Here is a 13,053-nt window from a genome sequence, read left to right on the forward strand (position 1 = left end):
GAGCCTGAGGGCTGCCCTCATTCCTGTTGATAAAGCTTGTGCAGGGCAGTGTGGGGAGGATGGAGCCAGGCTCTGCTCAGGGATGTCCAAGGACAGGACAAGGGGCACTGGATGCCAGCTGGAGCAGAGAAGCTTCCATGGGAACAGAAGGGAAAACTTTTCTAGTATAGAGGTGCCAGAGCCCTGGAGCAGGCTGCCCAGAGAGGTTGTGGAGTCTCCTTCTCTGGAGATGTTCAAAACCTGCCTGGATGTGTTCCTCTGTGATCTACTCTAGGTGCTCCTGCTCTGGTGTGGGAGGGGGCAGACTCAATGATCTTCCAAGGTCCCTTCTAATCCCTAACATTCTGTGACTATGTGACAGAAACACTACACTAAAATTAAAGGTTTTCCAAAAAAAAGTAAATAATACTGAGTAAAATCTCTTCATTTTTAGAGAGAGAATTAGGGCAGCACAACTGACAGCATAATTATTTTGCTTGAGCCATGCAGTTCATGCTGCCATTTGCTTGAGCATCTAAAGTATTAGGAGTGCTTGCCACTGAAGGAAAAAATGGGATAACAGAAAATGAGCTACATTCACTCCCTTGGTGTTCAAGGAGTTTAGTGCTCTGTTGTCTGAAGAATTAAGGCTTTCACAGCAGTTTCAGGTGACATCACATTCTTATCCATCTTCCCATGCAGGTAACTAAGAGATTATAAATGTTAAAATAAAAAAAAACCAACAAACTTTTTCTTCTAGAGGTGAGCACATGCACATTGTGAACAGAGATTATCAGAAGCCAAACATTCTAAATCCTCAGGATCTAGCTTGCAAGGACCAAGTGCTCTAAGATTACAATCACTCTGACAAACAAGATCCTGCCAAGCACTACCCTTAGAGTATCCTTATCCATTTTTACATGCCAAGAAAGACAGTAAGGAGATGACATCTCAATCAGCCAGAAAGCAGGTTTAAAGTGATACATACTTTGCCTATCAGACTACCACTGTGGTATTCATCAGGCACTTCAACCCGAAGAAAAGCTTTGTGGTTGGCAACCTACTCCAAATTGAAATAGAACAACAAAGAGGAAAACATCACCACAAAACAGCGTAAGAATCAACAAGGCAGACAGGACACAAGGACAGAGAAATTCTTAAAAGAAAGAAACAACAGAAAGCAAAAATATTTAGAGCAAGGCTTTATTTACAAGGCCAAGTGAATTGTGCAATGCCTTGGCACCTCAAATGTAAGATCTCTCTATCTACAGGATTTTTATGCCACCCAGAATGCAAGATTTTTCCATCAATAGGATTTTTGTCCATACATCATCCTTGTGTCAAAAGATGCTTTCAAGTCTTACTTTTATGAACCTATCAGAGTTGTCACCTGATTGGTTACCTAGAATCCAGGCACTACCACTATGCACTTCTGGAGATAGTAACATTTCCATTAAAAATAACTTCCATGCATTTTAAAAGCCTTAGTTGTCATTGTATCAGCAGTAACAGTGCTGTATTTCATGATTACAAACATTGGTCATACAAATGACTGAGTTAGTCATTGTTTTGATACCATTCATAGAATCATGGTTTAGGGTGGAAGGGACTTAAAGATCATCTAATGCCAACACCACTGTCATGGGCAGGGACACCTTCCACTAGCCCAGGTTGCTCAAGGCCTCATCCAACCTGGCCTTGAACACCTCCAGGGAGGAGGCATCAACAACCTCCCCAGGCAACCTGTTCCAGTGTCTCACCACCCTCACTCAAAAGAATTTCTTCCTAGTCTCCAGTCTATGTATGTCCTCCTCAAGCTTAAATCCATTCCCTCTCATCCTCTCTCTCTCAGCCCTTGTCAAAAGTCCCTTCCTGGCTTACTTGTAGCCCCCTTCAGCTACTGGAAGGCTGCTCTAAGGTCTCCCTGGAGCCTTGTCTTCTCCAGGCAGAACCCCAACTCTCTCAGCCTTCTCCATAGGGGAGGTTCTCCAACCCTCTGATCATCTTTGTGGCCTCCCCTGGACCCTCTCCAGCAGCTCCATGTCTCCCCAAGATTCTATTTAAGATGTTTATATTCCTCTTTCATTCTTGTTGCAAATTCTTTTAATATTTCTGCAGCCTCAGGCTTTGATAGAAATACATCATTAAATCACTATGCCATGCAAACGTCTATGTATTGCAAAAATAATTCCAAAATAAAAGCCTGAAAGCTCCTCTGCAATATCATTTCTTCAGATTATATAAATTCACAGAATCACACCTTAGTGTCTTGGTTCTTTTTTTCATTGAGGCTGCTGAATTGTAGAACACAAGTTCAAGTGTCAAAACCTTTCTGCTTAGACTTCTTAAACATTCACTGTCTTCAAAGAGGAGCCACAGCCTAATTTATACAGCTGGTGAAACTCCTCAGAGCCTTGCTGCCAATTACAATAAAAGGTGACTTTTGGTTTAAAAGGATTTCCTTGTGGCAAGGATAAATTGCATTCTTGTTCCCTTTAGATCAAGAAGAATTTCTGCAAATGACACCTCCATGGGCCAGACATTATTCTCTACTTACTATAAGGGCTGCTACAGGATTTAATGGAAAAAATCCCAACCAACCACATTTAAATCTCTGGAAATAATTCATCAGGCCTCCAGGCCTAACTGTAGTATAATAAACCTTCTTGGATTTAATAGCCAGGTTATTTTCCTTTAAATAGCTTGCCTGAAAGCAATTAACAGGGATAATATCTTCAGGCATCCCATCAGCTAAAGAAAAATGAACTATTAAAGTCTTTCTCCTTCTATTCTGTACCTGGCATAATAATTTTTCCAGTTCTAGTTTGTATTTTCAATGCCACATCGAAACAAACTGAGTGGACAGGCTGGAGAGGTTGGCTGAGGAGAATCTCTTGAGGTTCAACAAGGCAAAGTGCAAGGTCCTACACCAGAAGGGCAATGGCAGCCTGGCCTTAAAAACCTCCAGGGATGAGGCTTCCACCACCTCCCTGGGCAACCTGTTCCAGTGTCTTACCACCCTCAAGGGGAACAACTTCCTAACATCTAATCTGAATCTACCCACTTCGAGTTTTGCTCCATCCCCCCTAGTACTATCACTCCCTGACACCCTAAAAAGTCTCTCCCCAACTTTCTTGCAGCCCCCTTCAGATACTGGAAGGCCACAATAAGGTTTCCTCAGAGCCTTCTCTTTTGATCATCCACTGATGACTAGAAATTCACAAGGAACTCTGCCTCATTCTGAGGCTTCCCTTCATAGAGCTGCAGAATAGCAGATGCAGGTCACACCCCACAGGTGAAACCAGTTCAAAGGTCACCAGGACAGAGAGGAAAATGACCTGGATTTACTCATGTGCTCAAACTCATCTATCTTTAGCCTATGTGCAGTCCTGTGGCCAAGTACAGACAGCAGCTGGAAATAAACTGTTGTGACTACTGCATTATCTCTTCCAGTTCTATTTTAAATTATCAGCAAACTCAAAGAACATTTGATTACCTTTGCTCTGCTCTATGTTCCTCAGAAGAAAATAAAAGCATCTGGTGAATGTAGGGAAACAGAGAGGAATAAATGGAAGTTTAAGATTTCTTTTGCAAATTCAGTAGTCCTCAGAGTGTTTAATGAAAATCACCACTGACCTGAGGTGAGGTATGACAAAACCTTATCACTGTGTAAGATGTGCTGGCAAGTCACAATAAGCCTAAAATAACCACTACCTTTTATCTTGATTCACCCTTATTTACGTCTTTGGTTTCACTTGCATTAAGGGCTAAGAATATTTTCATTTTGGGAAAGAAGCTTCTGCATTCCTAAATAACATCTATGAGTTTGTAAGAAGCAGAGTAGCCAAAGCTGTCTGACATATAAAAGTGAGCCCTCAACACAGGAAGGACATAGACCTCATGGAGCAGGTCCAGAAGAGGGCCACGAAGATGATCAGAGGGCTGAAGCACCTCTGCTATGAGGACAGGCTGAGAGAGCTGGGGTTGTTCAGCCTGGAGAAGAGAAAGCTCCAGGCAGACCTTAGAGCAGCCTTCCAGTACCTGAAGGGGGCTACAAGAAGGTTACAGAGAGACTTGTTTGCAAAGGTCTGAAGTGATAGGACAAGGGGCAATGGTTTGAAATGAGAACAGAGGAGATTTAGAATGGATATGAAGAACAAGTTCTTTACCAGGAGGGTGCTGAAACGCTGCAACAGGTTGCCCAGGGATGTAGTTGTGGTCCCATCCCTGGAGACACTTAAGGTCAGTCTGGACAAGGCTCTGAGCAATCTGACTTAGTGGAGGATGTCCCTGCTGACTACACAGGGGCTGGACTGGATGACCTTTGGAGATCCCTCCAACGCAAACCATCTATGATTCTCTGATTAAGGCATCACACACATATATGTTTGCACAAGTGATAAAGGGAGAAAGAGACTTAGAATTTCTGAAGTTATGTATTAATCCATCAGCCTACAGGTATAACATTTCTAAGGGCACTTTTTCAGAATTTGAAAAGGAACTTTATACAAGGGCTTATAGTGATAGGATGAGAGGGAATAGATTGAAGCTTGAGGAGGGCAGATTTAGAATGGGGAAATTCTTTACACTGAGGGAAAATATTCAATCAGGCTTCACTTTGGGGAAAGGAAGTCAACAGGAAGACTGGAGAGGGGCATTTTGTGAGGGTGTCTAGCAACAGGACAAGGGGGAATGATTTGAAGCTGAGGGAGTGTAGATTTAGACTGGAGCTCAGGAAGTTCTTCAGTATGGGGGTGGTGAGACCCTGGAATAGGCTGCCCAGGGAGGCTGTGGATGCCTCCTCCCTGGGGGTGTTCAAGGCCAGGCTGGATGAGGTGTTCCTGCCCATGGGAGGCAGATTGGAGTAGATGATCTCCTAGGTCACTTCCAACCTGAGGTATTCTATGAAATAAAATGAAATTAAAAAGGTATTTCTACTATTTTAACCTTCATTCAATCACACAGAGCATATATATATACTTGGCAGCTTTTTTATTAATTACCTCAAACAGAGTTATCTTCATTTTGTGTTTTAAAATTAACGTGGATTTAATACTTACTGTGTTTTTCTGAGATACCATATCCTGAAAAGAGAAAAAAAAAAAGAAAACAGGGATAATAAAACCATTTATTCCTTTTCTCTGGGAATGATGGATTGTTTCCAATGAGAATAACTGCTATAGATACACATACACACACCTACAGATGTGTTCTTCACATCATATTCCACACTTCCTGCCCACAGTCAATTCCATGTAAGAGGACAAAACATCATCAGGAAAAGTATTAATAGCTCAGGTTAGTAAAGAAAAATTATTTAAAGAAGAAACCTATTTGAAGAGGTGCTCAGAATACAAAGAACATTGTACTTGTCAGTAACTGGATTTCTCAGGCTGGGCATTTGCCCATACTCCAGGCATCTGTCAGACAAAATCATTCAGAGCTGGAGCTCTTCTAAAGGAACTTTTAAAGAAAGTTTTAGTCTGGGTTTACTTTGGAAAGGAAGTCAACAGGAGGGCTGCAGAGGGTCTTCTCACAAGGATGTCTAGCAATAGGATATGGGAGAATGGTTTGAAACTGAGGGTGAGTAGGGTTGGACTGGATTTAAGGAAGAAGTTCTTCAGTAGGAGGGTGATGAGACTCTGGAACAGGTTGCCCAGCGAGGCTGTGGATGCTTCCTCCCTGAAGCATGCAGGGCATGGAAGCATGCCTTAGCACATAGACATATGGACCACTTTTTTGGAGCAAAGAGTATGAAAGCCTCCAGCTCTGAGTTGTTGTGACTCCAGGTCACACAGAACATGAATGTAAACATCTGTGTGGAGCACCACCATAGGAAAGAACACATGGGATACTAGACACATTAGAGTAAAACTGATGACACTTAGAGCAGAAAAGCAGGGACAAAACAGAGCTTTTCTGAGAAAAGAGAAGGCTCATACAAAATTAAGGTTAAACAATATCCTTATAGTGTCAAGTACCATAAAAAATTAAGATTAAACTAAATATGCTTATAGTATCAAGTAACATGCAAATTTAAGATTAAACATCATATTCTTATTGTATCAAGACAGTTTGGAGAATTCCATAAAGGATTTTTGGACATTGGTGCTGTGAAAAATATGAGTAATAAGGGGAAATAATTCAAAATTAGGAAAAAAATCACAAGGCATTAAAGGACACTGCTTGCAGTGAAGGTAGCAAGAAAATTAAAAGCAGTGGTGGGTGATGATACATTGGATAAGAAGCTAAATATGATGTAAAGCAAAGAGAAGCTGCACTGAGAAAGACAGGAACATCCATGATGGATGACTGGCACCTGGAATAGCAATTTCAGGACTGAAGAGTACAGCATGTGTTATCCTACTATCAAAATGAACAATAGGCCTGTAAAATGATATGGTGAGGATCTCCTATCTTCAAAGAGCAATAAATAGGAGATTCTGTAGTGTCAGCTACTCAGCACCCAGAAAACACAAATATCATCTGACAGAAGTGCTGCTGGAGCAGGAGCAATCCAGTACTGGTTTGAGTGGTGGTGTTATAGAGGCTATCACATTTTTCTAACATGCACTCTAATTGAAACTGAGGAAGGAAGGAAAGAAGAAATCAGATCTGCATTCTCACTCCCAGGTCTAACCTTCTGAAATAAAATCAGCCCCATACTATGGATCTCTTCTTATAGGTAAGCTTTTCTGTTATTCTGGTAATTACCATTTTTGCTAGCAGCTGTTTCTCTGAATATGATTTAGCTATCAGAAAAATCATAGAAAAAAAACCCAAACAAACAACACAAATATCACTGTTTACATAGATCTCCAAAAAATGCAGCAGATTTTGAAAGGAGAATCTTACTTTGAGAGACTGAGCAGTGTCAGCATCAGTGTCATGGTACAGTATGACATTATTAGCCATGTCAAAGCTTTCCCGCACTCCAAGGTGGTAGAACAGTGATGGCTGCTTGGAAATATCACTCATGTCCACAACTGCAACATCTGAAATGAGAGAGGGAGAGGAGGAAAGTGTTAAAATAAAGAAAGAAATAAAGCATCATCTTAAACCCAGTTTTATTCTTTAAAATAAACCCTGAAATTGCACATCCATGAGGACAGACAAAACCCCCAATATGTTCAGATAATTATCCTTTGGTCAGTTTTACCATTCATAGATAAGAATCTACTCAGGAAATTAACAGTGTTACAGAAACTGGAAGGCAGAGTTTATGAATTCTGTTTGAGGCTTTGGAACCACGACATCAACAACACCTTGAGTGAAGAAAAACTTGTGCAACTGCTCTCTGAACTAGGCCTAGGAGCCTGATATGCCTGCGGAAAGCTCCAGACCTTCAGGTGGAACCTGAAGAATAATAACCTAGCAGAAAATTAGGGACAACTTCAAGAACAAGTTTGTCTTAAGAGGCTGAGGTTTGGAGAAGAGGAAATTCCTGAACAGCAGAAAAAGAAATGACTGTGACTCTCTAAAAACTACGGGCAAGATATCCAAGGTCAGGAGTGAAGGAATGAAGGTATTCAACCACAAGTAGCCAGATTAAGACTTCCACTGCATGGAAGGTGACCTACACAGAGAAGTAAAGATAAATGCCCTGTATTATACACAACAGCTGAGATACAGGCAAAAGATTCTGAGTCAACAGAGTGTTAGGGGTTGGGAGGGACCTCAAAAGATATCTAGTCCAACCCCATGTGGTTCCCAAATAAGCCTAAAGAACAATACAAAAAGAAGAGATAATTGGAGAAGAGGACACTTAACACTGAGTATGCTCCCCTGATCCTGAGATCCCCTATACTACCAAAGAAAATTTTGCTTTAGGGATTTTCAAAGGTATTTATCTGCATGTCTGTCTGCTTTCACTGCTAAGGGATAGATGGATGAACTTCAATCCAAAGTATTTGTAAGACTGAAGCCTTGGCATTGGAATGACAGGAGACTTCAACATTCAAAATAGGTTCCAGAGACCCATTGCAGCTAAGCAATAAATCCTACATCTCTGAAGAGGTAACATTAAGAAGAGGTAGCATTAAGAAAAGTGTGTCCAGCAGATCAATGGAGGTTCTCCTCCTCCTCTACTCCACCCTAGTGAGACCACACCTGGAATACTGAGTCCACTTTTGGGCTCCCAGGTTGAGAGGCGACAGGGATCTACTTGAGCGAGTTCAGCTGAGGGCTATGAGGATGATTAGGGGACTTGAGCACATCCCTTGTGAAGAGAGACTGAGAGCCCTGGGGCTGTTTAGTGTGGAGAAGACTGAGAGGGGATCTGATCAATACTTATCAATATCTGAGGGGTAGGGGTCAAATGGAGGGGGCTGAGCTCTTTTTGGTGGTGCATAGTAATAAGCCAAGGAACGATGGACACAAACTTGAACACAGAATATTTCAGCTCAACATGAGGAGAAACTTTTGTACAGCGAGGGTGACAGAGCCCTGGAGCAGGCTGCCCAGAGAGGTTGTGGAGTCTCCTTCTCTGGAGACTTTACAAACCCACCTGGATGCATTCCTGTGCAGACTACCCTGGGTGATCCTGCTCTGGCAGGGGGGTTGGACCTGATGACCTTTGGAGGTCCTTTCCAAATTCTAATGTTCTGTGATTCTATGGTTACAAATTAATTTTGGAAAACACAGATGATCTATAAAATAACAGTCTTGACAAACTAGCAAGCAGACCTATAATCAAATCCCAACTATGGAGGAAAAATAATAAGTCTAAGAGCTTGGACTGCTTTTAGGGCTTCTATAGAGTGTTTTTAGAATAGAATAAACCAGGTTGGAAGAGACCTTCAAGATCATCGTGTTCAACCTATCACCCAACACCACCTAATCAACTAAACCATGCAACCAAGCACCCCATCAAGTCTCCTCCTAAACACCTCCAGTGATGGTATCACAGTATCACAGTATCACTTAGGTTGGAAAGGACCTCGAGGATCATCGAGTCCAACCTATCAACACAGACCCCATGACTAGACCATGGCACCAGGTGCCACGTCCAATCTCCCCTTGAACGCCTCCAGGGTTGATGACTCAACCACCTCCCTGGGCAACCCGTTCCAATGCCAAATGACTCGCTCGGTGAAGAACTTTCTCCTCACCTCGAGTCTAAACCTCCCCTGGCGCAGCTTGAGACTGTGTCCCCTTGTTCTGGTGCTGGTTGCCTGGGAGAAGAGGCCAACCCCTTCCCGGCTACAACCACCCTTCAGGTAGTTGTAGAGGGCAATGAGGTCAGCCCTGAGCCTCCTCTTCTCCAGGCTAAACAATCCCAGCTCCCTCAGCCTCTCCTCATAGGGCTTGTGTTCAAGGCCTCTCACCAGCCTTGTTGCCCTTCTCTGGACACGCTCAAGTGTCTCAATGTCCTTCTTAAACTGAGGGGCCCAGAACTGGACACAGGACTCAAGGTGCGGCCTAACCAAAGCAGAGTACAGGGGCACTATGACCTCCCTGCTCCTGCTGGCCACACTATTCCTAATGCAGGCCAGGATGCTATTGGCCCTCCTGGCCACCTGGGCACACTGTTGGCTCATATTCAGGTGGCTGTCGATCAGCACACCCAGGTCCCTCTCTGTTTGGGAGCTCTCCAGCCACTCCGACCCCAGCCTATAGCTCTGCATGGGATTGCCGTAGCCAAAGTGCAGCACTCGGCACTTGGACTTGTTGAATGCCATCCCATTGGACTCTGCCCATCTGTCCAGTCGGTCGAGGTCCCTCTGCAGAGCCTTTCTACCCTCTAACTGACTAACATCTGCCCCTAACTTGGTGTCATCTGCAAACTTGCTGATGACTGACTCTACCCCTTCATCCAGATCATCGATGAATATGTTGAAGAGGACAGGGCCCAGCACTGATCCCTGGGGGACACCACTGGTGACTGGCCTCCAGCTGGATGTGGCACCGTTCACTACCACTCTCTGGGCCCAGCCCTCCAGCCAGTTCCTAACCCAGCACAGAGTGTAATGGTCCAATCCACGGGCTGACAGCTTAGCCAGCAGTTTGCTGTGGGGGACGGTGTCAAAGGCCTTGCTGAAGTCCAGGTAGACCACATCCACAGGCCTCCCCACATCCACCAGACGGGTCACCTGATCATAGAAAGAGATCAGGTTGGAGAGGCAGGATCTGCCCTTCCTAAATCCATGTTGGCTGGACCTGAGCCCTTGGCCATCCTTCAGGTGCGCAGTTATTGCCGCCAGGATAATCTGCTCCATCACTTTCCCTGGCACTGAGGTCAGGCTGACCGGCCTGTAGTTTCCAGGTTCCTCCATCCGAACCTTCTTGTGGATGGGGACTACGTTGGCCAGTTTCCAGTCATCTGGGACCTCATCTGTGAGCCAGGACTGGAGGAAAATGATGGAGAGTGGCCTAACTAGCACATCTGCCAGCTCTCTCAGCACCCTAGGATGGATCCCATCCGGTCCCATGGACTTGTGAATATCCAAGTGGCTCAGCAGGTCCCGAACTAACTCCTCATGGATTTCCAGGGTATTACACTGCTCCCCGACCCCAACGCCCAGCTCCGGAGACCACTCGTCCTGAACTCCTGCCTTGCTGGTAAAAATTGAGGCAAAGAAGGTGTTCAGGACCTCAGCCTTCTCCTCGTCTTCAGTCACTGTGTTCCCCTCCAGGTCCAATAGGGAGTGCAGGTTCTTCCTGCCCTTCTTCTTATTGTTAATATATCTATAAAAATGCTTTTTATTGTCTTTGACTGAGGTGGCCAGCTTCAGCTCCAGCTGGGCCTTTGCCTCCCTAATTTTGTTCCTACATAATCTAACAGCTTCCTTGAACATACCTCGAGAAGCCTTCCCCTCCTTCCAAAGGTGATACAGCCTCTTCTTCCCCCTTAAATCCTCCAGGAGCTGCTTGCTCATCCAGGCCGGTCGCCTTCCCTGCCGGCTTGCCTTCCGGCACGTGGGAACCGCCAGTTCCTGTGCCTTCAAGAGCTCCTGTCTGAAGTAGGTCCAACCCTCCTGAACCCCTTGGTTCATGAGGGCTGGTACCCAGGGGACTTTGCAGACAAGTTTCTTAAATAGGTGACTCCACCACCTCCCTGGGCAGCACATTCCAATGGGCAATCACTCTCTCTGTGTAGAACTTCCTCCTAACCTCCAGCCTAAACCTCCCCTGGCACAGCTTGAGACTGTGTCCTCTTGTTCTGGTGCTGGGTGCCTGGGAGAAGAGACCAACCTCTGCCTGTCTACAACCTCCCTTCAGGTAGTTGTAGAGAGCAATAAGGTCACCCCTGAGTCTCCTCTTCTCCAGGCTAAGCAACCTCAGTTCCCTCAGCCTCCCCTCATAGGGCTTGTGTTCCAAGCCCCTCACCAACTTTGTTGCCCTTCTCTGGACACGCTCCAGCAAGTCAACATCCTTCCTAAACTGAGGGGCCCAGAACTGGAGGTGGAGTGCTGTGAAATCAAAACCATTATCCTGGTAAGATAATTCAGACAATGTGTTCATGTAGCACACAGATACTACATCTTACAACACAATGTGAGCAATCATCCGTTACAGAGCTTATTGAGACATTTCACTGCCACAGTGCATTGCCACACGTCGTGGTCTACAACTGAAATCTGTCTTCTGTTGACTGCTGGCAGGGAGCAGCAGAAGCTTTAAATGGACATAAGAACAGAAGTAAGAATCTGCATTAAAAAAGACTAATTACTTCTCACTGAGATATTTGTTCAGTCATTAAAAAAAAGATTAAAGAGAAGGATGTTTTTCTTGTTTATTCACATCTCATGAACAGAGTCGTGAAAAAGGGAAAATAAACCAACTTGGAGTGTGGCCAGCAAGGCAAGAGAGGGGATTCTGCCCCTTTACTCTGCCCTGCTGAGTATTGCATCCAGTTCTAGTGTCCTCAGCATAAGAAGGACACAGAGCTGCTGGAGTGAGTCCAGAGGAGGCCACAAAGATGATCCAAGGGCTGGAGCACCTCTGCTATAAGGATAGGCTGAGGGAGCTGGCGTTGGTCAGCTTGGAGAGGAGAAGACTCTAGGGGGACCTTAGAGCTGACTTCCAATACCTGAAGAGATCCGACAGGAAGGCTGCAGAGGGACTTTTCCTGATCGTGTCTAGAGACAGGACAAGGGGGAATGGTTTGAAGCTGAAGGAGAGCAGGGTTAGACTGGAGTTTAGGAAGAAGTTCTTCAGGAGGAGGGTGGTGAGACTCCAGAATAGGCTGCCCAGGGAAGCTGTGGATGCCTCTTCCCCAGGGGTGTTGAAGGCCAGGTTGGGTGAGGTCTTGAGCAGCTGAGTGTAGTGCCTGCCCCACCTGCCCATGGTGGGGAGGTTGGAGTAGATGATCTCTGAGGCACCTTCCAACCTGAGCCATTGTATGATAATTGGAATGAAAAATTGACAGTATTTTTGGTATCCTGCAGACATAATACATAATTAGATATACATATGAAGTAATTTTGACTGTATTTGGCTACTATTTACAATGAAAACAGAAAAGTCCAAAACATTTAAATTGGAGTAGATGATCGCTGAAGTCTCTTCCAACTTAAGCCATTTTGTGATTGTATGAATACTGAGTGCTGAGGAAGTAATTTTAACTATGTCTTAGTTGAGCAGAAGCAGCATTCCTCAGTGAACTACTGACTGAAAGTCACTCATTAATTCCCTGAAAGGATCAAGCAAATACAAAGTCCTGGTGTTGCTAGGAAACAAAAAAACCTTTGCTATATTGAGATGAGCCTTTCCCCTGTATGGCAGCATTACCAACAATTAGGAAGGCTGCTTTGCTCCACTTAGCACACAAACATTAAAACTGGCAGTGTCCCATCTCCAGAGGGAAGTCTGGGAACAGGGGTGTTAAGCAAAGTAGTCCAGTTGGCACTTCACAGGCTGCATTTAGCTGACCCACTGCCTTTCTTTGGAAAACAAGACATCCATGTTCAGGAGGAGGAAGAAGACGAGGAAAAATAGTCAACTTCCAAGTGTGTTTCTAATCACAGCATTTGGATGCAGGCTAGAGAGTCCTTTAATGTAGCCCAGCAAAGCATCTCCTCCTTCCTACACACCTACACTCTTTAGAGTGCTCAAAAATGTTTTGGTTCCAAA

At 44.5% G+C, this 13,053-nt stretch overlaps 1 protein-coding gene across 2 annotated transcripts in view; it reads right to left on the minus strand.

The window, feature by feature from the left end:
- MAP3K15 (mitogen-activated protein kinase kinase kinase 15) overlaps positions 1-13,053 on the minus strand; it is a 70,561-nt gene that overhangs the window by 38,968 nt on the left and 18,540 nt on the right. The window contains exons 2-4 of one of the 2 annotated variants that reach the window (XM_068144746.1): positions 6,835-6,974; positions 5,040-5,063; positions 968-1,039 (exon numbers count right to left, since the gene is read on the minus strand). In XM_068144746.1, the coding sequence (XP_068000847.1) occupies positions 968-1,039; positions 5,040-5,063; positions 6,835-6,974 (236 nt within the window). The remainder of the gene's footprint in view (positions 1-967; positions 1,040-5,039; positions 5,064-6,834; positions 6,975-13,053) is intronic. The other variant, XM_068144747.1, reaches the window with a different exon arrangement.

This window comes from Melanerpes formicivorus, unplaced genomic scaffold, assembly GCF_026170545.1.
Source record: "Melanerpes formicivorus ecotype bairdi unplaced genomic scaffold, bMelFor1.0.p_v2 SCAF_11, whole genome shotgun sequence".
NCBI classification, from domain to species: Eukaryota; Metazoa; Chordata; class Aves; order Piciformes; family Picidae; genus Melanerpes; species Melanerpes formicivorus.